The sequence below is a fragment of the Phalacrocorax aristotelis genome, chromosome 1 (genome assembly GCF_949628215.1).
Source record: "Phalacrocorax aristotelis chromosome 1, bGulAri2.1, whole genome shotgun sequence".
In the NCBI taxonomy this organism is placed as follows: domain Eukaryota; kingdom Metazoa; phylum Chordata; class Aves; order Suliformes; family Phalacrocoracidae; genus Phalacrocorax; species Phalacrocorax aristotelis.
The window spans coordinates 88,632,907-88,658,653 of record NC_134276.1 but is presented as its reverse complement, the minus strand read 5'-3'; the positions used below and the strand labels follow the sequence as shown (position 1 = coordinate 88,658,653).

At 41.6% G+C, this 25,747-nt stretch overlaps 1 protein-coding gene across 8 annotated transcripts; it reads left to right on the top strand.

The window, feature by feature from the left end:
- Positions 1–42: 42 nt before the first annotated feature.
- On the top strand, positions 43–25,747 carry KLHL15 (kelch like family member 15). Of its 8 annotated transcripts, XM_075097132.1 has the most exons (4): positions 3,959–4,099; positions 4,371–4,484; positions 13,037–13,748; positions 23,576–25,747. In XM_075097132.1, exons 3-4 carry the CDS (start codon positions 13,044–13,046, stop codon positions 24,683–24,685), a joined length of 1,815 nt encoding a protein of 604 aa, XP_074953233.1. In that variant the 5' UTR covers positions 3,959–4,099; positions 4,371–4,484; positions 13,037–13,043; the 3' UTR covers positions 24,686–25,747. The 8 variants fall into 8 exon arrangements, 4 of the variants coding, with proteins under 4 accessions (XP_074953244.1, XP_074953233.1, XP_074953254.1 ...); XR_012661166.1 differs by lacking the exons at positions 3,959–4,099; positions 4,371–4,484; positions 23,576–25,747 and adding exons at positions 43–131; positions 2,439–2,535 and having other exon boundaries at positions 13,037–13,750; XR_012661164.1 differs by lacking the exons at positions 3,959–4,099; positions 4,371–4,484; positions 23,576–25,747 and adding exons at positions 73–367; positions 2,439–2,535 and having other exon boundaries at positions 13,037–13,750.

The window sequence follows — 25,747 nt, the reverse complement described above, 5'->3', positions numbered from 1 at the left end:
CGCAGGGGCCTCTCCGCGTGCGCCGGCGCCGCCCCGGGAAGAGAGCGGTTTGCGCGTGCGCAGGGCAGGGTCGGGCCGCGGCGGCGGGAGGTGGGGGGTGGCTCGCGCCTGCGCTGCGCGCCTGCCGCTGGGTAACGGTCGTGGGTAGAGGGTGGTGAGGGTCCGCTGAGGGGAGGCCCCGGGGCGGGGGGACTGGAACTAGCCGCCGGGATTGTGGTCGGTCGGTCTCACACACGGCTTCCCGCTGCCGCCGCCGCAGCAAACCTCTGGGGAGCCCGCGCTTCCGAGTGCTGCCGTGGACAAGGGGGTTGCCTTTTGTCTGCGGTGGGCCGGGCGGGCCCGCCGGTACCCTGTGTGCTAGTGCCGCGTACGTAATGTACTGCTGTCGCTTCGGTAGGGTGGGTAGGACGGGGACCTGGTTTGGTTGAAAGATACACCCAAAAAGGGAGATTCGTCCTGTCTTTATGAATCAACGTCTGCTGATGCATGCGGCAATGTGGGTTTAGTTGGGGCAGTGAGTGGGTGTGATGCAGAAAAGAAGATGGGGGTAAAATGGAAAGAGGATATGCATGTATGTGCTGGAAATGAGCATATCTAATTTGAGGTCTGATCAGCTTATCTGCTTGAACAGTAAAATGTCACTCCGCATATGTTACTAATCTGTGCTGGCCATCAGCCTGATAAGGTTTTGAATTTCAACCTTTCCGTCGTTAATGTCTTCTGTAGGTTGAGTGCTTAGCATTAGGGAGACCGTACGGATATAAGACCCTGCCCAAGATGTGAACAGCTTTAATCTTTTGTACAAAACAGCTAAAAACCCAGCCAAACGCGTGCTGTTTTCAGAGTTGGGTAAAATGTAAAAGCTTTAAAAACCTAATAAAATCCCTGGCGCAGTGATGAGAACCAGCTTATAGGTTCAACACAGACCAAAGGCCAAATTCACTATCCTCCGTGGGAAACTGAATTGGCTTCTCCTTCATGGAAACTTCTTAAAGGCATAGAGGTTGTTGCTACTAATAGGATTGCTTCTATGATCAGAGAAACAGGTTTCAATGCAAGTAACCAATTATGTCAGATACATGCACATTCATCGACAGTGGCTTTTCCTGCTGGAAAACATGATGGTTCTCGGATTTTGCCTGGCTAACTGCTTGGTTCAAAAAAAAAACCAAACAGGTCTGGAGCAGACAGCCATGTTTTGAAATTGAGTGATGGAAGTCTGTATAAAACTGGTGTGCCTGGGTTAGCAATGCTTGTAAACCTCCCGCTTTTGCAAATACTACTGTTTCCATTCTTTCCTGATACAAGAGCCAGGAGTGAATTCTGCTGTATGTACCTAGAGCACGCACACATTGCCAGCATTCTTGTTTTGAGAAATGAAAACGTGGTAAGGAACCTCACAATATGTGTAATGGTGTTGCCAATGACAAAATGTGTTTTGTTTTGCACCCAGTAATTTTGCACATTGGTCTGGAAAATAAATTTTCATATCTTTCATCAAGCCACATGACGTTTTCGATTTGGGTATAAAATATGTCACTTCTGGGAAAAACAGTAGATGCCTATGACCGAGATACACAAAGTATAGTGGGAACATGATGCAATACTCGGTTGCAGTTGCCTCGGGACGTCCAGGCATGTATAATCACTCTTATGAAAATGAAGTGAAAATACTAGACTCTGTAGTTACTTAGCCATTTAAATTATGCAGTAATGCAGTGCAACATAAAATTGTGGAAACAGTTTTTGTCACATTTGCAGCAGCCTTTGGAAAGGGTTTAGTCCTTGCCAAGAACTCTGTCAGGAATCTGAAAAAAAAAAACCCCAACCCAAACCTGTGCTCCTATTTTAACAATTACATTATACGTTTTACGTATTTCAAGATAGTCTCGCTACTTTGATTCACTGTATTTGGGAATATTTGTGGTATGAAGAAAAAAAAAAGTCTAAAAGACTGCAAATGTCTGATTAAAGCAGGTAGAAAGATTTCTAGGAATTGTCAAGTATATTCATGTACATGTAAGTTAAACGTTTAAAATTCTTCAAATGAAATGGTAAAGAGTATATTAATATAACTCAAAAACATATGTCCAGAATTTTATTCATTGCAATAGTCTCGTTTAAGTCAGTGGGAACTACTTAATAACTGACTTTGTACAGATTCCTGAATCAGAGGGGTCAGCCCAAATTTCTGTGTAGATTAATATGAACTAGGGTAACGTTGATACCACTCCACTGGTCATTGTCGAGGGCTCAAATTTAACACTCATAATTTTATGTAGGAAATTAGAATTGAGGTGTTATAACATGTTGTGATTATTCAGTAGAGGCAAACTGTCCAACGTGAAGGAGAAGGGCGGGGAGGGGCGGAACGTGCTTTTAAATGTTGAATTTAAGTGTGTCAGAGCTGTTGGGCTTTGTGTTTTTTTGTTGGCCAGGTTTGAGGTCCCCTTCTGTGGCAGTGTGTAGGAGAGACCTGGAGATCATCTTGTGCCTCAGCTTGCCACAAACTGCAAACGGCAAAATGACAGTCAGGTAAAATCGAAACAGTCCTAGCTTTTTCCACCCTCACCGAAGGTCAAAAGCCCAAAGAGGGCAGAAGGATGCGTGAAGTTTTGGTTGTATCATTTCTGTGCACGAGAACTTCCTTTCTGCTCTAGTTTTATTTTCTGGAGCTGGGGATGCAAGTGGGGATGTGCTTGGTACAGCAGGACATACATCCTATGAATAAGGGAGAGGATGTTTTTCCCTTGAGACTTAGTTGGCAGGAGCGGTAGCTGCCTTGGCAGAGCCGGTGCGTAAAGGTTGGTTGTTTCACCGTAAGCGCACCAGGTAACAAGTTTTAAAACTGGCTGGGGAGACAGGGCAAATTTACTGTGTGAGTGAGCAGGTGAGGTGGAGTAGCGTGAAGTTTGCAGAGCAGAGAGAGGTCAGGCTGGTGGGATGAAGGAGTGAACGGGAGCAGGTTTGCTGTAGTGTGGAATAAGTGGGCGGTGAGGGAGCAGTAGGAGGGCAGTTGAACAGAGTGGGAGCAGCAGTGGGAAGTCTTTTGTAAAGTGGTGCGTGCAATAGCTGGTGCATTGTGTGAGGCTGTGAAAGGTGGGAAAGGCACTCAGCTTGGGGGTGGCAGCTACCGGGGAGGTGCACTTTTGTTTTGTACATCCAGAATGGGGCGGGGGTGGTAATGAGAGGCTGAAAATAGGCAGCGAAGGGGACAGGAACGGCAATAAACAGAGAGAGGATGGCAGCGCATAGCCCGCTATTTAAAGCAACGAGTGACATAGAGGGTGACAGGGACGTATGTAGCAGGTAGCGAATGGTTTGGGGGTGGCAGTGGCAAACCAAAGGTCCACATAGTGCAGTTCTTACAATAAAGTCGTGGTTTGCCAGGCAAAGGCAAGGTAGAGAAAGCAAGGAGGCAATGCTTGTGCTAAGGCAAAGCCCTGTCCATCCCACACTAGGCACCGGTGGCCCTGGCCCCTGGGGCTGTGGTGACCCGGTTGCGACTGGGGCGCTGGCGAGGCTGTTGTTGGCCGGCTGTCGTGGGGCTGCTGTTGCCCGGGGTGGCGGGGTTTCAGCTCCCCGCCCCGGGAAAGCGAGAGCTGCAGATGCGTGGAGGAAAGGGGCCGCGGTCTGCAACGGGACCCAGCCCGGAGGCTGAGCAGTGGGTGAGAGCCCCGCACCCTCCAGCTACACCAAAAGTGGACGCTTGCGGGTGAGCGCCCTCACGAGCCGGGCGCGGGTGATGCTCCTTGGTGCTGCTTTCCCAAGCCCCGGCCATGCCCGGCCCCGGTAAGGGTCTCCCCTGTCCCCGGGGCCTGCCCGCTGTCCCCGCGGCTGCCGGTGCGGGGCGGGCTGCCGGCGGGGCCAGGGCCGTCCCGGCTGACCCGGCGAGGTGCAGGGAGGCGCCGGTGTGGCAGGGCACGCCGCCGGGCCGTGGTTGGCGAGCGGGCCGAGGCGGGGACGCGGCGGTGGCCGTTTTGCTGCTCCGGGCGCGTCGGCCCGCCGGTCCCGCAGGTGGCGGCGGAAGTGACGGCCGGCGCGGGGTGCCTGTGGCGGGGGAAGATGGCGCCTGCGGCCGTGCGAGGCAGCGCAGAAGGTAAACAAGTGTGAGCAGCGGCGGCGGGGAGCGGGCGGGAGCGGCGGGGACCCCGAGGGCCAGGCCCGGCCAGGCTGGGTCGGGAGCGCCAGTGCCCGGGCGGCGCGGCGCGCTCCCCACCTCCCCCTAAACACGGACCGCGGGGAGGAGGGAGCCCAGGATCCCCCCTTCCTCCTCCTCCTCCTCCTCCTCCGCCGCCGCCGCCGCCGCCGCCGCCTCCTCCTCCTCCTCCTCCTCCCGGCTTTGCCTCAGCGATTGCCCCTCTCTTCAGCCCCCCGGCGCCTCCCTCCGCCGCTGCCGCCCCCGGCTTTATGTTACACAGAGGCCCCCCTCTCCGCCGGTCCAGCGGGAGGAGCCGCGTCTTCAGCGCCGCCGCTGCCGAGAGGTAGGTGAAGCCGCCGCCGGGGTCTCCTGGGCCCTCCCGCCGCCGCCCGCCCCACCGAGAGCGGCCCGGGCCTTCCACCCCCCCCCCGGGGCCTTCAGAGACCGTCTTCCCCCGGGGGCGGCGGGCCGGGTGCCCCTAACGCCGGGGAGGGGGGCGGCGGGTATGGCCGGGCCGGGCAGGGGCCCTGAAAGCCTTGCGACTCCGCGGGGCGGCTTGTGAGGGACGGGCGCCGGGGGCTGCTGCGGCGGCACGTCTCTAACTCTGAGGCCGCCCGCCCCCCTCCGTCGGGCAGCCGGGCCTGCGGGCGCCGGCGCGCAGCGGAGGGGCGCTGAGCGGGACGGGCGGGCGCGCTGGTGCGGGTCGTCCCGGGTCCTGCCCCGAAAACGGCGGCGGTGGGGGAGGAAAAAGTCTCTGAGCAGAACGAGCAGATTGCCGCTCAGGAGTGGTAGTGGAGCTTTGACCTATTTGGTAAATACTTTAAAAAATTGAAGTTTTATTTAAATTTTATTTTCTCCTTTAGAAGAAGAATAATAGGGGAGCCATAACGCTGTTACTGGATAAAAGAGCAGAACTACTGAAGTCTGGCTTCCTGTTGACTTCTTTGTTGTGTGTACTCGTCCCTAAGATAATAACCCAGCTCTTTTGCTGCCATTGCCCCAGTTCACACTCGGATCCCCCCAGCATACCACCATGTGCCAATATCCTTTCTTTTTCCTTCCAACGCCTAGCCAATGTGTTTAATTTCTACCACATGTCCTATAAACTTTCCCAGTGCCACTCATCTCCTTTCACTTTCCTTAATTATACCCTCTGCCTGGTTTGGACCTACATGTGATGATTTGCCTTTTAGCAAAGCAAAGCAGAACAGGTAACTGTTGAGCTCACACTGGAGATGCCATATCTTTTTCATTTATCTAGCTGCCAATTTGGGGAAAATTTGTAGAAATTTAATAAGTTGGAGGTTTCTGTCTTTCTGACAAATGAGGTTGACATTTGGCAACGAGGTCAAAAGCTATGTGTCTTGAACAAACGGTCCAATCTCATTAATCTCATCTTCTCAGAAGATGCTAAATGTATTAACTAAGTTAACAATAAACATACAGATAATAGAAAGCCAATTGTAAGGCATACCTCCAAATTAAGATAGTTGATTAAAATATTTTTTACTAATATAGTTTAAATGCTACTTATAGCTTATTACCTTTTTATTATGCTAAAAATTTATGACGAGTCCAAACGCTTTGATATAAAAAGTAGGATTAGATTTTTGCCACTAAGAAATACTTAACTTGCTACTTTCCTGCGTAAAATGCACCATGATTATCTTCACAATGAAAAAATCACTCTTTATTAATAGTATTAGCCACAAATTTATATATGTATGGGATGTTGGCACTCGGGTTGAAGCAGTCCTGTCTGCTTTGAGAGCAGTGGTGGATCTGTAGTTTTCAACACTACCATCATTTAACTCTGAGGTATTCGTGAAACAAGTTTTTCTGCTTAAAAGACAATTCTCATTCTTATGGATCTATTAAAGTATTTTATACTGGTCACCTTTTCCGGTATCAATAAATGTAATTGAAAGACCACTGAGCTGAGCTTGCTCTATGTTTGGGAGGGTATTTTTGTGTACAGGTGTAGTGATGCAATGACCTTTAGCCAGGTGGTTTAAACTGTCTTAATGTCTGCGAAGTGCAGTTATGTCATCCATGTAATGGACTGACATGATGAGAAACTAATGTATATCTCATCGATGTTAATTCATGAGACAGAAGTTGAGCTTAGATTCAGTTGGGTGAAGTTAACCTGGTCAAGTAACTACAGCTGATACATATGTCTGGCAGTCTTAAAGTGCTTGTCAAGCATGCACTTTCATCAGAATCCTAAAACTTGTTTTGAGAGCTGAGCTGGGGAGCATATTTTACTCTCTGGTGGCTAGTGTTGTGGAATGGGAAGTTTCTGACGTATGATCGATTAGTATTCACCTAGATTCAACATATGTGAAAACTATACTCTTCGGTATTTTAAAACAAAATGGTTCTGATCTTTTGTGTGTCTGTGCTTGTAACATTTTGGATCCCTCTGTGCAGAAAGCCTAAACTGGGTTATAGTGTAAGTTTTTAGGAACAGAGAGTAATATGAGCTGAGAAACCTATCCATTATGAATACGTGCCTATGAGAGCACCAGCACATCAGCTTGAGTTAGAGGTTTCTCAAAAAGAAAACTGAACAAAACAATGTCTCCTACTACTGTACTCTTATGAAGATAGCTAAAGACTACTCAGCAGGGTTTTAGCAAACTTAGGGTGACATATAACCATACTGAGCTGAGGCATGATCCGTACTGAGTTTTAGTATGTTTGGTTATACCTAGTTCTGATAATGCTTCTAGGATAACCATAATGACTTCAGAGACTCTTAATATGACCTGATGCAGATTGCTCAAGAGATAGCAACATGGGTAAAGATTGTAAGAGGAGCTGTCGTGGTCAGATATGTGCCCCTAAGAAATTCTTCGTGCAGTGTGGACAGTTTTGAGGAGTACCCAAGTTTTTTAATTTCTAGAGTTCTGGCAGTCTGGTTCCTCTGACTGGCAGCAGCAATCGCTAAACTCCTAACTCCTCGCTTCTAGAGTAATCCACCATTTTTGGAATTCTCACCATGGATTGGGTGACGTCTTTAGTTAGCGTGAACCTCCCGATGTGCTCAAGATAAATTGTTTCCCAAACTTCGCGTATTCATTAGAAAGGGCTTCAGATAAAACACACACAAACTTGATGTGTTTCTTTGTTTCCTACGTTTGCAATAATTGTAGCAATGGAAAGTTTCGACATCACTGATTATTGATCTGTCTCATTTTTACATCATTCCTTCTGTTGCTGTTAGTGGAGAATTATGATGAAAAATGGTGGTTCAGACAAGGTTTTAGTGTCAAACCATGTAAACAAAGGTTTAATTTGGGGGGGATAAATTATACTGTGTAAACGTATGTTTGTACACTCACTGCATTCTCACTCGTTGCAGTACGCTGCTTTCAAAGGCACAGTTTTTGGTGATGAATGTGCTGTTGTGAATGTTTTGCTTGTATGTGCAAAATGCCTGTGTGTATTGTATATTTGTACATGTGTATAACATTTGACTGTGGAGAAATGGGCTATTTGTGCAGGAAAGTGTTTGTTTTAACAAAATTAGGGTCAGAGAATTCTGCTCAAAGCAGTCTTTGCTGTGGACCTCACTAAATAAAGCATATCTAATGGCTTTAAAATCTGCATTTAAATGCACGCGTTTGATGGATGAAAGAAATGGGATAGATGAAATGGATTATTGGATTTTAAGCTCTATTTTAGTACTTTGTGTAACCAAAGTATGGTTCTGTATGTCTGGTGAAATATCTTTTCTTGTAACTCATGGATACAGTATTTTATTATCTGAAAATATATTGTTCAGCTGTGTTCACATAGGTGCTTTCTCAGAATTTTTATGAGGTGGGTAGAATGAACAAGAACTTCAAAATCTATGAACAAAGGAACTTGCCAGTTCTGCCTCAGCATCTCAAATTAGTTATTAAGGAACAGCAGTAAAGGAAAGCAGAAATCTGCCTTTCAGCTGGTGTGCTGAAATTGCGTATTGGCAATGCTTTCTCAGGACAATACATTTCTATCCCTAGAAAGTGCATATAAGCTTATGTATTACATAAATGCACTTATTTAGAGGGCACTTTTTTCAGGAAGTACTGCTTTTGGATAGATTTTTAAATCAAGCGGGGCATGAGCCAAAAGCTGGTATTCCATAACTTCCTTCTCCTTAGCCTGTGCGTTTAGACTCCATTTCTTCTGCTTGTGACTAAGAGCCTCAGACACCCTGAGGAAAGAAGGTTGTTCTTGTTTAGCAAGAAAAAGCAGTCTGGAACAGGGTTTTCAGACTTTTATTACAGCTGTGGAATAAAGATGAGAAATCAGTGTTCCAAGTAAGTGCTTTTACAGTCATGGCAGAGTAGGCTCTGTAATGCATTATGTGCCAAAAGAGAAAGAAATGTCAGGAAAAGCTAATAAGCTTAAGAGTATTTCTCTTTTGGCTTTTCAGCAGAGAATTTTCCTTCCTGTGCTGCAATATACCGACCAGCTCTAGTATGTGCAGAACAATGCAGAACGTCAACTTGGATCTCCCCCCCACCCCCTTTATTGTTTATACATTGGAATTTTTTGTTCCAGTTTTCTTACAGACCACTGCAGGCTACGTGTCTTCCTTAGGATTAAGTGTGCTATTGTGATTTGCATGGGTGAAGAAAATCTAACTCTGAGTTTTGCATTTTTACTGAAAATATGAAAAAAAATTCATGATGTTATTGTCCTCTGGGAAATAAGCTGCAGCGTTTGAATAGTGCATAGAATTACATCTAAGATTGCAAGTCTGTGTGTGGGAGGAATGGCATAGCTACGCTTTAGAAAAATGACTTAATTTGAGAGTATTCTGTATTGCTTTTTAAATATTTGAACTACCACATTGCTATTTGCTTTTGACTGAGGATATTAGCTACAGAAAGGAACATTTTTACTAGTTAATCATAATATGCATTTACCTATCTAGTTTCCCAGTCTCTGCTCTTTTAACCCCCTCATGTATTTGCACTGGCTGATACTTTTTGGTGTTGTAAAGAAAAATGTATCTGCTGATATTGTGTATGGATTTATGCCAAAAAAAGGGTATTTATTCCTTTTATTTAATTCAGGAAGACAAGCAGTCTTTTGCTTTTCCCTCATAGAATTCTGCAGCTTCTTTAGATGGTGCTAGGGAGAAGTCTTATTGGTTTTGTCTCTACTTAAATATTCCATTAAATGCGGCCTGATGTTCAGGAGGAAAAATATTTTGAGATTGAAAACTGTAGATTTAGTATGAATAATATAGGCAGGGATGTGAAAAGAGGGCTTAAGTGACTTAAACCCTCACGTATTTAAAGTATTCTGAAATAATAATTTCAGACTGTAGACCACTTTGTTACCATTGTAGAGTTTTGGAGCTGACTTCTGGTTTTAATATATTTTTGCAGAATATAGCCAGTTTTAGGGAGATGTGAAAATTAGAACCCTAAAAGGTGTTCCCCAAATGCAGGGTTTTTTTTTTTAAACATATTCCTAACACCTTATTTTTTGATAGATTTAAAATTTGAAGGGTCGTAGCTTATATCTGATTTTTGTGTGTGTATCTTACTGCTATTTAATCAGAATTAAAAAGGATGGTTGAAAAAAAAACCCAGTGCAGTCTGTATGTAAAAGCAGCTTGATCACAGAATCACAGACTAGCTGAGGTTGGAGGGGACCTCTGGAGGTCATCTGGTCTATCCTGCCCCTGCTCAGCAGGACCACCTAGAGCCAGTTGCCCAGGACTCTCTCTGATGTAGGTTTTTGGGTTTTGTGTATTATTTATTTGTTTTGATCCTTAAAAGGAACACTGGAGGTGCTCCTCTGGTTTCTGTGTGTTTACCCTCTGCCATTTGTCTCTGCTTATCTTCACCTGCCAACTTTTCTTTTTTGCTTGTTTGAAAGAGGCCTTTTAAAGCCATCCTATGTAAAAGCTAATTTCTTTTCTTTTATTTGCAGAGTGCCTATAATGTAATGATCTTTCTCAGGTTAAGTGGAAAGACCCTAGTATGTGTTTGGAGCTTACTGGTATGGTGGTTCTGTGTTGTTCATGTACACAGTTACGTATGTACTGTTTTGAAGAAATCCTTTCCGTGAGATTGCTGCTTGCATGAGCCTGCGTGATGGGAGATCCCATTATTTTCAGATTAATATGCATTGCTTCAGTCACCTGGTGAATGTTGCTTTGTTTCTGATTTTTTTTTCCAAATATATTGTTGTGTTGTTCTGTTCATGTCTCATGTTTGTAAATTCCAACTGTCCTGTCCAGTCTCTTTGATTGAAGCTAAGCCATATGTCTCAGTTGGTCTGCTAAAGGAATGTAACTTGCATAGTTGTACTGTCTGAGAATCCTAGTAAACTTTGAACCTCTTGGCCAATTTCAAACAAAATTGAGACATAGTTATTTCAAATTGCTGTACATTTCATGACAACGGGTGGCCCTTTTAAAGGCAAGTGACCATTAAATCTCTTAAACAGGAAAGAATGAAGTATGAGCTCAACTAGTATTAAACATCAGAGAAGTGGGGCGGGGGGGGAGGTGTTACAAGTGCTCTAGTGAAAGAAAAAAAGCTAATATTTGTGTTTACCTTTTATTTGATATCAGAAATACAATTAGAAAGCAAAATCCTGAAAAGTCAGGCTTTATGCTTCCTCCTCCGTTGCTTCTTTTTGAGGTGCTAAGAGTTAGTAAGTAATTCTCCTCTTGTCTGCTTTTGTGCAAGAATTAGTAACAGCTTAGAAAAATATTGGATAGTAATTTTTTTTTTCTGGTAGGCATGTACTGTGTTCAGGAATAAGGGACTTGTGATATGAAACTCCAGACCAGTTTTCATTTTGTTTTCTCTCTGTCTTCAGTGGCATTGAGGGGAGTGTGCTGGCGAGAAAGTGATTGGATTGTCAGCTTTTCTCTTGCTTCTGCTCTTACTTTCAGGAATTTGAATTTTGTCATATTGCCTTTTTGCCTTAATTTTTATGAATGCTCCCAGCATTAACTCCATTGTGCCCAGAACCTGTAAGCAGGCTTCACCAGCGTGGGAGCAGTGCTCGTTCCTTGAGGTGTTGCAACAAACACCCACTCACCATTTTAGTTTTGCATAGACGAAGAGAGTATCTCCAGTGTTGTTTCCAGGATGTGTGCTGATGAACTAAGGAGAGGAGATGATTATCTGTTGATGAAGACTAATAAAATACATTCCAGTTAAAATGGCAGCAGTCAGGATGTGGTGCTTGAGGAACTGGGAGTAACATGATAACTGATCTCTGAAATTGTGAAACCTGGGCCAACCTAGAGTCGCTTCTGTGTCCATATACTGCTGTAAAGTTCTATAACTTTTAAAATTAGCAGGTTTTTAAATGTGTTGGTGTTGCTGTAATTTAGCTTTTCTCGTAGGTTACCAGTACCAAAATATTAACTTTAATTGTTACAGGAAATTCAGTGTTAAACACACAAATAACTGAGTGAATGTTGCAGTGTAATTTAAGGCGGGATAAAGTGCAACAGAATCGGTTGAACCAGTTCTAATAGCTGATTAATGCCAAAAAGGGAAGACGTTACTCTTCTTCCCTGATCCTGCCCATGTGTTATGTCCTGCCCTCTGCATCAGCTTGGTTCATGTGCCAGCCCCCTGCTGTGTCAAGTCAGGAGTCAGCTCACAGATAAGCAGAAAGCTCTCTGGTTTTGAGGTTTTGTGTGTGCTGGGGAGTGGTGGTGGTTGTTTTGTTCCCCCCAGCCCCAGTTTAGTTTTCTGTCAGGTTTATGAGTTGAACTGGCTTTCTAGAGCAGTCCAGTGAGCCCCAGAAATGGCTCCAAGTAGGCAGCAGGAGCTCAGACCCCAGAATAAGGACAGAGAGGGAGAATGGAGTGCACTGTTCACCTTCAACTAGTGATAAATTGTTAGATTGGTTCAAGCTGCCTTGTGCAACTTCACTCTACCTAAACACAAGGAAGTTGAGCAAGATTTTGAGGAATTCCTGGATTTTGAATAGTTTTTGATACAGATTTTTATTGAATATTTATCTTCCTTAACTTTAACAGGGTAGGATCCTGCTAGTCTTTAATTTCTATTTAGCTTTTTTACAGTTTGACTGTAGCTTGTGTGTAAGTAGCACTGCATCTGCAAATGTTCAAATGCTTAATAAGCAATTAAGATTCACTAAAGCCAGTATACAGGGTATTATTTATTGTGACCTAATCTTGTCAGTGCTTCCTGTTGCCTTAGTATTTTGCACTCTATAAATCTCATCACCTAATTAATCCCTTTAGTAAGAAATGGGATGGGGGGGTGGGACATGGGACACAGGACGACTATGTTGTTACAGAGGAAATGAAACAAGTGAACTTAAATAGTGCCTCTGAAAATGTTCGGTTTCCTAGAAATAACTTTTGAGTAAATTGACATATATTTTTAAAGAGACTGAAAGTTTTTTTAGGTTATATCTTGTACAGGTTTACTGAAGCTTGTTGCTGATGTTAAGGAAGTCCTGCTTCCTTTCAGAAATCTTTGACATTCAATAGTGGATGTTTTAGTGCTCCCCTGAAATGAATTCTTCAGAAAGATTGGGGGTTCGGGAGAGGAAGAAAACCAGGACATTTTTAGGGTTGCGTATTTGCTTTCTGACCACTAAGTAGCTTGGAGTGAGGAATCACTCTAGCAGTATCACATAGTTATTCTTGTTTATTAGCCTTTCTTTAAAATGAGAATATTTTGCGGGGAGAAATATTTAAAGTTTGTGTTTTAAGTTGTTTCTTAGGTTGATTTTTCAGCTGACGAGAAAGCAAAAAGGGTGGTGAAGACTTCTAAGTCTTAACGAAAGCAATCTTAGGATTTATCTGGTCAGGAAGGGCTTGTGATGTGTTATTAGAAATAACAATTTATTTTTCTTTTTATTTATTTATTTTTTCTTCCCCCCCAGGTGATTCATGGCAGGGGACGTGGAAGGGTTTAGCTCCTCCATCCATGACACCAGTGTCTCTGCTGGATTCAGAGCACTGTATGAGGAGGGATTGCTTCTTGATGTCACACTTGTCATTGAAGACCACCAATTTCAGGCCCATAAAGCCCTGCTTGCCACCCAGAGTGATTACTTCAGGATTATGTTCACAGCTGATATGCGAGAACGAGATCAGGACAAAATCCATTTGAAAGGTCTGACAGCTACAGGCTTCAGTCATGTCCTGCAATTCATGTACTATGGAACTATTGAACTGAGTATGAACACTGTTCATGAAATCCTTCAGGCTGCCATGTATGTCCAGCTTATAGAGGTGGTAAAATTTTGCTGCTCTTTTCTCTTAGCTAAAATCTGCTTAGAAAACTGTGCAGAAATTATGAGACTTCTGGATGATTTTGGTGTAAACATCGAAGGAGTCAGGGAAAAACTGGACTCCTTTCTGCTAGAGAATTTTGTGCCACTCATGTCCAGACCTGACTTCCTTTCATATCTGAGCTTTGAGAAGCTCATGTCTTACTTGGATAATGATCATCTGAGCAGGTTTCCAGAGATAGAGCTGTATGAAGCTGTTCAGGCCTGGCTGCGCCATGATAGAAGACGCTGGAGGCATACGGACACCATCATTCAGAACATCAGGTTTTGTTTGATGACACCATCCAGTGTTTTTGAGAAGGTTGGTGCATTTGAAAAGCAATAGGCAGGATTCATCATTTAGCTAGGGCAGCATGCCATTAAATAGGTAATATTCCCAAATCTAGTAGGAACAACAAAAAGACAGCATTTATTTTTCTAATAAACCCATAGAAGACAAACATCTAAAAGTATTGTCATCTGATTATTAGACAATAGTATGTACAGTGGCTGGGGAACAGGTACGTTTACGATACATGTTTTTAAGTGACTTCAAATGGAAAGGACATTTTAAAATAAGATCACTTAGATGAAGTTTTATTTTAATCATTCTCTTTTCTATAAGTTGCTGCTTGCTTTCCAGAGGTTTCAGAGCTGCATACAGTATGTAGGGCACATGTCATGATAATTGTTATCAATATAATCAAAACATAGTTATTGTAGATTTTACATGTTTTAAGTACAGATTTCTTGTATTTACAAATGAAAACTAGCATCTGCTGTTAAATCTGCAGGGTGTTGGTGTTGTTGTTTCTTCAGTGCTTGTGCTGTTACACAGCAGTTGGAAGTAAGCCCTGATTCTGCAAAGTTACACATACATTTGGCTCTACGCAAGGCACATAATACAATCAGAGGTTACCGATGGTGTGAAATGTAATGATTTACTTTAAATATCAGAGGAATCTTCGTAACAGGTGATCTAAAATTCAGCTGACCATTGTATGTATTAAGAGGTTAAAAGAGAATGTGTTTTTTCTACTGTTCTGTTGAAGAATAGACCAAAAAAAATATTGTTTTCTAGTTCCTGAGAATCTCTGAGTATTTGTCAACAGCAGAGAATTACAAAGCTATGTAAGCAGCTCTTGCAGGCTAGTAACAGTAAGGATATTCAGGTTAGGAATTACTTTAACTTTGCTGTTTTGTTTTAACACTGTTAATTTTGTGTGATAGGATACAACTTTAACTTCTGTGTTTTTCACCTTTCAGTGAATTAATAGGATTTAAGACCCTGTGCTTTTGTTTGGCTTCTAACAAATTAATTTCTGATACATTTTTACTTTGGTATCTAGTGAATATGCAGATAAGGTTGTATTGTTGTTGGTGGTTTTAAGGGCTACTGGATCATTTCTGCAGTAATTCTTATACTTTGTATTTTAAATTATAAAAGCTATTAATTACTTCAGAGACCAGTGAGTTTTTATATTTTGGATTTGGGGTGTGTGTGTGTGAGTTGAGTAGAGTAAGTAATACATAAAATATAGTTATGATCCTATATTAGCCTATAGACATTGACAAAGTAAATATGTAATCATATTTTAGAACAGTGATGTAATGTTTATATTGGGTTAAACATTTCCAACTAGTAAGAGCTGAACTCTGCAAGATGCTGTGTAGCATGTTGGTTTTAATAACACTTTTACCTTATTAGATCATATAAGCCATTCAGCAGGAAAACTGATAGGATTCACAGATTATTCTTAAGGTCAGCCTAATAGGGTAAGACTTGTCTGAAAGAGTTTGCGTCAGCTCTTTGAGTTTTTGATATACAAGTTCAAGCACCAAGCTGTCTTCAGTTCAGTTTCTGTAAGTGCAAGTGGAAAGTGTATGTTGACCTACAGCATTATGTTTAGGTATAACTTCTGGAGCTGTTTTTGGTATCTGTGGTATAAATCCTGCATACAGTGCTTCTCATGTTTTATCTTGACAGCTAGCAAATGGCCAGATAGGTACCGCTTAAGGAGAGAAGTAATTTTCCGCATCCCACACGTAAAAGCTGTATCTACAGATAAATAAATAAGTATAAAGATAAATAAACAAGTAAATACCTTTTCCATTAATGGTATGTGGGAACACAGAGAAGCCAGTGCAGATTCTGAAGTGGGACAGCTCAGCAGAGGGAAGCACACCTAAGTATGTCATTTGTTGCTGCAGCTAAGAATGTATTTGTGTTTTGCCCTGGCTAGAGAGCATTGAGTAATCTAGCATGACAAGTGACAAAGGACCACTGCAGTTGGAGCTAACATCAAGACACAGACCACTTTTTTTTTTTTTTTTAAATAAAAGAGCAAGTCTGTTAACTGTTCTGGAAGTAACCTGAGGAGAAATCTTCTGTGTAGAAGGGGGAAAATATTGGTAAAACTGTTTTTTTTTTTTTGGGAGATCCACAAACAGAATTCACCCTTTTCCTGAAGCTGGCACATACTGAATGCCTGCATGAATGTACCAAATACAATCTGAGTTTGACTCTTACGGTTCAGCGAGCTCTGTATCCGCTATATGCTGGCTTGCTTGTCATATGTACTCTTATGTAATCTTTCTAATACACATTTCTAAGGTGCCTGTTGTTATAGTATTTAAATAACTTTTGCAAGTCACAGTAAGGATACTTTTGGCCTCTTAAGCCATTCTATTTCTTATATCATTTTTTGGAAGAGATTTACAGTCCGAGTGGGATGGCTTTTCCTTTTAAACAGGAATTGATGAGCGACTCTAGATTTATACCTTGACGCTGATGTGCATTTGGAGTGAAGGTGCAGCCTGTTCGCTTACTCTAAACTGTCCTGGAAGAACTGCATCTGAAGTATGAACGGATACTCCTTTTGTTCCTCATCCCTTAAAATAGATATAGATGTGTAAGGGGAAATGACAAGATAGGTGTCGTAAGGATGTGGGGAATAGTTGGAAAAGAAAGGCAAAGTGTATGGGGGGAAGCACAAATTCCACTAGCCATGTTATACTTTGCGTTATTTGAAACATATCCATGGCTCTGTAAGTCTTGAGGGAGGTTGGAGATAAGTTAGAGGGCATTTCTCCTAGATCATTGAGTTCATCTCTGTGTTATTGGAGGCAACCATGTAATGATTTCCCTTTATATACGTTTAAGCTCCATTTAGTTTCTGTGTACTGCTCAGATTGAAGTCTTTTTTCAAAACCTCTGTCCTTAAAATCAAAAGGGGTTTTCAGATGTCCAATCTGCCAGTTTTGTTAGGGCTAGCCCATACTGATTTATAAATTCCCACCTTAAATCAGGCACTTACTAATTACTAGGTGCATCAGCTTCTGCTTTAGAGGCAGGATGAATATAGCATGTTATCCTCGAGTGGATGCTTTCCTGTGCCTAGAAAATACTAACTTTTGAGAAAAGGTCATTGTAATTTTATGTCATTGTGACTTTACCTTTGATAAATGTGTTGAATTTCTCCCTTCCCCCCCCCCCCCGCTTCCTTTACCTCCATGTCTAGTAATTCATATGTATTTACTTATACAATGTTGTGTGCTGAAGCTTAGGATAAGAAGTGTCTAGTGGATGAGGTTAGTGGGCCCCTGTTATCTTAAATAGGTGCTGCACTTGCTATTTTTATGTCTAAAGGTTATTGCGGACTTGGACAAATTTGCTAGCGGTATTTGTTATGTGCTGAGTATCTCAATTCTGGCATACAGATTGTTGGCTCCACTCTGATTTGACACATTAGATTTGAGTTAGATTCCACCTTGATTGTGATAATTTCTCTCGCCTGTTTCTAAAAAGTAACAGCAAAATAGTTTGAGGGCACAGTCCTTGCTGCACAGGGGCTATGTCGTCTCGTCTTTCTGTGGTTAGGCTGAAAACCAGTATAGGTGATTTGTAGCGCTTGTCAAGTAGCCCTTCAAAGCCCTGTACTGGTACTGACCAGTTTTTGTACTGGCTGTTGGAAGTAACTAAGTAGTGACCCATGCTAGAAAAAGGGAAAGTTAAGTACAGCAGCTTGTCCAATACTATGCATACTGATGCTTGGTTGCAAAGTAGTTTTGGCTGCTGCTGCTTGAGACGTGTGTGACTTTTTCTATTTGACTGAATTTTGATTTGGAATAAATGTGTTAGCATTTTGATAATGTTTGACAGGCTTGTGATTGTGCTTAGAATATGACCGGAGAGAAGTAGAAGTGAAAATAATAAAATCATATATATATAAAATCAAATAAAATCATAGAATCATTAAGGTTGGAAAAGACCTCTAAGATCATGAAGTCCAAGAACTACCATGCTTCCTAAACTATGTCCCAAAGTGCCACATCTATATGTTTTTTTTAACACCTCCAGGGCTGGTGACTTCACCTCTCTGAGCAGCCTGTTCCAGTGCCTGACCACTCTTTCAGTAAAGAAATTTTTTCCTAATACCCAGTCTAAACTTCTCCTGACACAGCTTGTGGCCATTTCCTCTTGTCCTATCACTTGTTACTTGGGAGAAGAGACCAACACCCACCTCGCTACAACCTCCTTTCAGGTAGTTGTAGGGAGCGATAAGGTCTCCCCTCAGCCTCCTCTCCTCCAGACTGAACAACCCCAGTTCCTTCAGCTGCTCCTTGTAAGACTTGTTCTCCGGACCCTTCACCAGCTTTGTTTCCCTTCTCTGGACACGCTCCAGCACCTCAATATCTTTCTTGTACTGAGGGGCTGAAAACTGAACACAGTAGTCAAGGTGCGGCCCCACCAGTGCCACATACAGAGGGGCAATCACTTTCCTGCTCCTGCTGGCCGCAGTATTCCTGGTACAAGCCAGGATGCTGTTGGCCTTCTTGGTCACCTGGGCACACTGCTGGCTCATGTTCAGCTGGCTGTCGACCAACACCTCCAGGCCCTTTTCTGCCAGGCAGCTCTCCAGCCACTCCTCCCCAAGCCTGTAGTGTTGCATGGGGTTGTTGTGACCCAAGTGCAGGACTTGGCACTTGGCTTTGTTAAACCTCATACAGGTTACCTCTGCCCATTGATCCAGCCTGTCCAGGTCCCTCTGCAGAGCCTTCCTCCCCTGAAGCAGATCAACACTCCCGCCCAACTTGGTGTCATCTGCAAACTTGCTGAGGGTGCCCTCGATCCCCTCATCAGGTCACTGATAAAGATATTAAACAAGACTGGTTCCAAAACTGAGCTCTGGGGAACACCGCTTGTGACGGGCTGCCAACTGAGTTAAATCAGTAAGGATCCTGGTTGTTAGGATTGCTGGATCTTTAGTTTTGATTCAGCTTGATCTCTAGTAACATATCAGTTTTTTTGAAAGTAAAAGGAAGAATGTGCTGTGATACAGACACCATCATTATTCATTGAAAAGGTGTAGCATAGCTTCTGTATTCCTAGTAGTTGAGTTTGAGTTGCATCACTTACCCATTCCGAATTGGCAGTTTTAGAAAACTTAAGTAAGCACAATTTTGTGACCTTTGAAGTAGTTCTCTGCTTATTTAGCTAGAGACGATAGAGTCACATTTATGAGCTATCCAGATTTTCCTGTGTTTTTTTACTGGTTCTACAGAAGGAGCCAAGCTAATATCTGCCCCACATAACAACATGTTAAGATTTAGTTACCAGGTGTACAAATAATAGATGTTTAGTTTGGGCACTTCAAAAGTATCCTTTCTTTATGATTTTGAAAGGCTTTTCCTAAAAGCCCAAGTAACAAAAATACAAATAGAGCAATAGCTGTAAATAGTCGTATGGGGAAAAAACCCCAAAACTATATTCTGAAGTCAAACCTATGTTAGAGAACGTTAACCTTGCATTTCATTGCTCTTCCTGCAGCTTATTAGTTTGCTTAATTGTTTTAAGGGAGGGGAAGATGATTAACATAACATGTGATACATCTGGTCTTTTGTGGGGATCACTTTTCAAATCAGAAACTAATGGATTAAATTTTTGGCTATACTTTTTCATGGAACATAGATGGGAAGTTCTGAAACTTGTATAGCTGCTGCAACTAGAAAAGCATGCACTGCAGTATGGCAGAAAAATAGACAGTGATTAATAGATGCATTAATTTGGAAAGCCAGCAGTTTTTACTGAGTGTTCTACTGATTCAAAATTAAGAAGAGGAAGTGCATTTAAGCTTCAGTTTACTGTGGCTGGAAGGATGGTGGTGATTTTGGTGAAGTCTGGATGTTTTTGGTATTGACTACCTAGGGGATGAGTAGAGGTGGATGTTTTTAATTATTTTCTGCATCTTTTTTTTATGGAATGACACATTTGATTTTGTTCATGCTGTTCCCTGTGTAGCTGAAAGTCCAACTGTGAACCACTGTAACTGGTAGATGATGCAATGAGATGGTTCACATCAGAGTTCTTCAGGGAGCTCCTACATTAGCACTGTGTCCCAGCAGAACCTCTGTAAGGTCTTGCCCGGAAAACTGAAGAGAAAGAGTTGGAAAGAATGTAAAAATTAATGAGCAAAGCTTTATCACTTGGATTAAATTCCTTTTTTTACAAAAAGACTGGGGTTGGTAAGGAAGTTGATGATGTACTCATAAGAATGCACATTTGTTTTACTTCCAGGTTTATCAGTTCAGTGTGTGTTTCCATCGGTTTTGGATGTTATACAGAAATTTGTGAGCATTCTCTCTAATTTAGTATGTTGGTAATTAGGGGCATGTTCCTTCTAGAGCTTCTCCATTTGAACTTAACAGGAAAATTAGGCTGTTGGTAAGCTCTTAGATATTTGTTGATCAACTACTTGTTGCTACTTAAGGTTAATGGCAGAAGTCTATTTCTGGATGCTGAGGGATTTCCTTCAGTGTATTTTGGGTATCGGACAGTCATTCCCACAAAAGGCTTGCCGAAGACTGTGTTCTTTAATCTACTAAAACTAAAATATATGCACAACTTATGGTTGTGTTTTAATACCTAAACACCTAAATTTTAATGCATCTCTCTGGTGATTATGCACACAAGTGATTAAAAGTACCGTAACATTATTCAGAATTGTAGGTGTTTGGAGGGTTTTCCTTACTGTGGGCTGAATAGGACTTTCAAATAATTCTGGAAGATTTCACGCAGACAGTGTGTGAAGGTGGAAGTAGGCAAACTGTCCTACATTAGCTTAGTCTTCATTTGCATTAAGCAAGTGTGAGCAGTCAGTCCTTTCATACAGGCATATCCTAACATTCATCTTAGACCATCATCTGAGCCTCAGGAGAGGTACTGCTCCTCTGTGGCAGAGCTTGTGCTGGTCAAAGGTAGAAGGCTAGAAACACTGAAGTTTTTCCTCAACAGCGAAGTCTAGGAAGCCTCCATCTACCTTTTCTTACCAGAATTTAGATAGTCCGTCACTCTGTTTTGCTTTGTGGGATCTTTATTTTTTTTTCCTGAATATTGTAAGAATTGCTAGTGCTTATGTATTTTCATGTTCACCTCTTCAAGATTGTGCTTGTGGATATTTCCTCCCGAACTTTAGTCTGAAAGAGTTGTTTATAACTGGTAGTTACATTTGCTTCTTGATGTCTTTCTGATTTAAGGTAAGCGATTGAGGCTTTGCTTTGATGTTAGTGTCTTTGTCAAGATAAGTAGTAGTAACCTAGATTGATTCTCTGGTCTTGAGATTCTGTCTCTGGAATTAGAGATATTCCTTGTTTCCTTTTGCACGCTGTCATGGGGTGAGATTTAGGCTACGTGAAGGAGTTAGAGTGGTGAGGGTATATGAGGCTTATTTTAATTCCAGTTTCTGGCTGGCATTTTAATTTCTCGATCTCAAGACAGAGTTGTAAATGTTGAGGGGGAAATAAAAAACACTTTCCATCTCTGCCGGGCTTTGCTGGCATGCTTCATGTTGTAAGCGTGTTAATCCTATTGTTTTCCATAATCATCCAAGAAAGCTTGAAATGTATAAAGGTGGAACAAAAATTGTTTCTCTTTGTTTAACTCCAAAAATGATAGCTCCAGTTTGGGAATGCGTGACATAGTCACACTGGTTTAGAATTTGAAAGTTACTTTTAAGGGTAAAGTAACCCACCCACGATTCTTTGTTATTTTAACTCCCTGCTTCATTTTTTGTAACCTTTAAGGCTTTATGTATTTTACCATTTTTCTGTACTGTGGTTTTCCCCGCCACCCCTCCCCCAGCATATTTTTCTGGAATTTATGTTCAGCAGTCAGACAAGGTATGTGGTTTATTCTAACAAATGCCATATGAACAGATCTTCTGTGTTTGTATGATATAGTCTTTATTTGCAATAAGAAAATACATCTGTTATTCCGCAGAAAAGTTGGGCTTACTGTAGGTGTTTTATGAGCACTATACCCAAGTAAACCTTTTTGCTCCATAATCGCCCCCAGTAAAAGTGGCAGAAAGAAGTTGGATATTGCTCTGAGAATAATATATGCAATTTGCATGTGACCATCCTCGTTTTCCAAGCAAAGATAAGTTGAACTTGTCAAAATAAAGTGGGACAAAGAAAAAGTGTAAATAAAAACATAAAATCACTATAACCCTTGAGCTTTACAACAGTAGGTTAGTATTTGGGGCTTTTTGAAAATCTGCTGTGTAAAACAATCTCAAAATCTGTGCAAATCATGTGCAATAATAACAGTTCAAAAGAGTTTAAAAAAAAAAAGTTCATCTGACAGCAGAATGTCTTAATTACTATACAAGGAGAGAAATGATTAACAGAAAGCTAACAAAATTTGAGTAGTATGTGTTCATGGAACAAGCGACTACTTTATTCACAAAGTATAAAGAGTTTGTTTCCAAATTGGTTTTCATGTACATGAAAACTCACACCACCACCCCTTAGGTAAGTGGTGGTACAGGCTTTTGTCCCTTGGGACAGGGAGTAGGAGGAGTTGAGGGAATAGATATTGAAAAATAGTAGCTTCTGATGTGATACTGTGGTCGCTTTGAAATTTTAGAGTGGCCTGACATTTTTTCAGAGCATTGCTTTTCTTTTTGGAGCGGTGGGAACTAAAGGCATTCAGAGTGTTTGAAAGCAATCGAGTTTTATGTGAAAAAAAAAAAACAACAAACCTGGGACTTCAGATCAAATCTGATAGAGGATTTGTGGATTTGGCAGTATCTAGCAAGTTTTTATTTGTTTTAGAAGTGTAATCCAGGATGCTGTGTTAGACCAGACTGTACAAGGGAGACTGAAGCCTCTTTGAAGAGAGTCACACGGTGACCGGAGGGCTGCCTGGAGCTAGAATTATTAAACTGTTCAAGACAGGGATGTGTTTTGGAATTGTCTCAGAACCAGTCTCAGGAAGTTAAATTGGTTTGGATATTAGGAAAGGTCCTGGAACGGTAAATTCTTACAATCTTCCTCCCCTCAAACTGAGCAGGGATAGCTCATTTCAAACTGAGATAGCACCAAGAAGGAGCACTTCACTACTATGTGGTAATTCAAAGGTTGTGACTCTCACCTGGGAAGTGGAAATTTAAACCTACATTTGCAATTTACCAAATAAATGTGCAACCAAAGGATTATAGGTTGAGATGTCTTCCTCTTATGTTGAAGGTGTGCACTAATATGCGGAGACTTACAGAGGGGAAACCATAACGTAACCGTCTTGATGAGTGGTTAGCGCGATCACATGTTCTGAAGGAAGGGGTTTGGGTACCTCCCCTTCCCACCCTGCCCCAATTAAATAGCCCTGTGAGCAGAGTCTAGCACTTGGGAATACCTGCTTGGGCTTGGTTGTGAGAATTCAGCAGAAATTAGATTAGGGTAGACCTTGGTAAACACAGAATGGGTATGCAGAATAGTTTTCAAAGTCAGGAAAATAGTGCATTTTTAATTTAGGTGCTTCATTGATTAAGCAGAAGATGAACAGAGGCTTTTTGGGGGAGAAGGGTAATGATTTTTAGACTTGAGGATTTCAGTTGTGCCGAATTCTGGCATAAATTCTGCATGCGAGTATTCCACTGAAAATGTTAGTCATTGCTGTTAGTCACTAAATTGCCTTCTGGATTTTGGATAACAGTACGTTAGTTTAACCTTCCATGCACAAATGCAATTGCTCTCAAGATTACCTGAATGAAACTAAATAAAATAATCTTCTAATGACACATAGTCATTTAGGTTTTCTGGATTGTTTCTCTTGGTCAGAAATTTATTATCTTTTAAATGTATTCATAGGTAAAAACATCAGAGTTTTATCGATACTCCCGGCAGCTGCGACATGAGGTTGACCAAGCCATGAATTACTTTCATAGCATTCACCAACAGCCTTTGATGGAAATGAAATCGAACAAAATTCGTTCTGCCAAACCCCAGACTGCAGTATTTAGAGGAATGATAGGACACAGTATGGTAAACAGTAAAATTCTTCTCTTGCACAAACCAAGGGTCTGGTGGGAACTAGAGGGCCCTCAAGTACCCTTACGACCAGACTGCCTTGCCATTGTGAATAACTTTGTGTTCCTATTAGGTGGGGAAGAACTGGGGCCAGATGGTGAGTTTCATGCTTCATCCAAAGTATTTAGATATGACCCAAGACAGAACACTTGGTTACGAATGGCAGACATGTCTGTCCCACGTTCTGAGTTTGCTGTTGGAGTTATTGGGAGGTATGTTTATGCAGTGGCTGGGAGAACCAGGGATGAAACGTTTTACTCAACTGAACGGTATGATATTACTGAAGATAAATGGGAATTTGTGGATCCCTATCCAGTCAATAAATACGGACATGAAGGGACTGTGCTTGGTAACAAGTTGTATATCACTGGTGGAATTACATCCTCTTCAACTTCTAAGCAAGTGTGTGTGTTTGATCCCAGTAAAGAAGGGACAGTAGAGCAGCGAACAAGGAGAACTCAAGTGGTCACTAACTGTTGGGAGAACAAATGCAAAATGAATTATGCAAGATGCTTTCACAAAATGATTTCTTATAATGGTAAGCTTTATGTCTTTGGTGGTGTCTGTGTGATCCTAAGGGCCTCCTTTGAATCTCAAGGATGTCCTTCTACAGAGGTTTATGACCCAGATACTGACCAGTGGACTATATTGGCATCTATGCCAATTGGTAGGAGTGGTCATGGTGTAGCTGTTCTGGACAAACAGATAATGGTTCTTGGAGGCCTTTGTTACAATGGTCATTACAGTGATTCGATTCTCACCTTTGATCCAGAGGAAAACAAATGGAAAGAAGATGAATATCCGAGGATGCCGTGCAAGCTGGATGGCTTACAAGTCTGCAGCTTGCACTTTCCTGAATATGTTCTGGAGCATGTTAGACGTTGCAGCTAAAACAGAATGAACAACTCTATGAAATACAAAAAGCTATACCTAATTTGTCAAAAAACACAAACCAGTTGAACTCCTTCAGAGACATTACCTTGTGTATAAGGACAACTGCTAAACGCTTAAGAGAAACAGGATGTACAGGGAGACTACTTATCAAGTTTATTAGAAAAGCTAATAGTTGGTCTGATATTGTAAAAGCGTTGGTTTTGGTTTTTGTTTTTAACAAGCATAATTGTAAGTAGGGGAAAGAAAAAATATTTTTAAGTGTGGGGGGTTTTTTTGGTAACATTTTATGTCCATAATATTTTTTTTTTTAAATGGCCATCATACCACTAAGCTTCTGAAATCAGCTGAGTTTAACAAAATATTTGGGGAAGGAAGAAAGACTTCATTTTCATTTTTATTGAGCATCAAAATAAAGCTCATCTGTACTAGGATACAACCACGTTTTAAAAGAACAAAACTAAACTGTTTCTGTATTTTATGTTGTCTTTTGCATGCTTTTCCCATTAATTGCAAAGTATTCTCAAAACTGCTGGGTGTTTTTGTTTTCCCTTATATACATTGAAGAATAATCTTAAGCCCTTTGCATGACCTTTTTCCTGGTTTTGTATAGTAGTACCAGTAAGTCTGCCAAAATGCAAATTACACATTTTCTACTAAATTGAAAACGAAACATTTTTATATTCAAAACACTATTTCTATGCTGCCTTCTATTGTCTGCATTGAGTTTGTTGGTGAGTAAAAAACACATACACATGCATACACTGTAAAAACTCTCTATAAATACATCTTTTTATGTGCAGTTACAATATTATATTTTAACTAGTGCACAGATTCAGCCATATCTGTTGAATTTAAGGTATAGTACTATCCTTTAATGAGCTAAATAATTTTAAGTTCTTGAGTAACTGGAGGCCTTGTTTGGTATCAAAGTATCTTATCTTTAGTATATACTGATTGATTCAGTAACTTTAAACTCTTTATATCGATACTACATAATGAACTGTTGATCATTTGTTATTTTATAAATTATTTTTTAAAAAGTAAACACATCTTACCTGA

Bases quoted from the DNA above. Each gene is read 5' to 3' on its own strand.
- KLHL15 (XM_075097143.1), top strand. From the start codon at position 13,044: ATGGCAGGGGACGTGGAAGGGTTTAGCTCCTCCATCCATGACACCAGT. The intron at 13,749-23,575 runs GTTGGTGCATTT...ATGTATTCATAG, and splicing joins CATCCAGTGTTTTTGAGAAG to GTAAAAACATCAGAGTTTTA.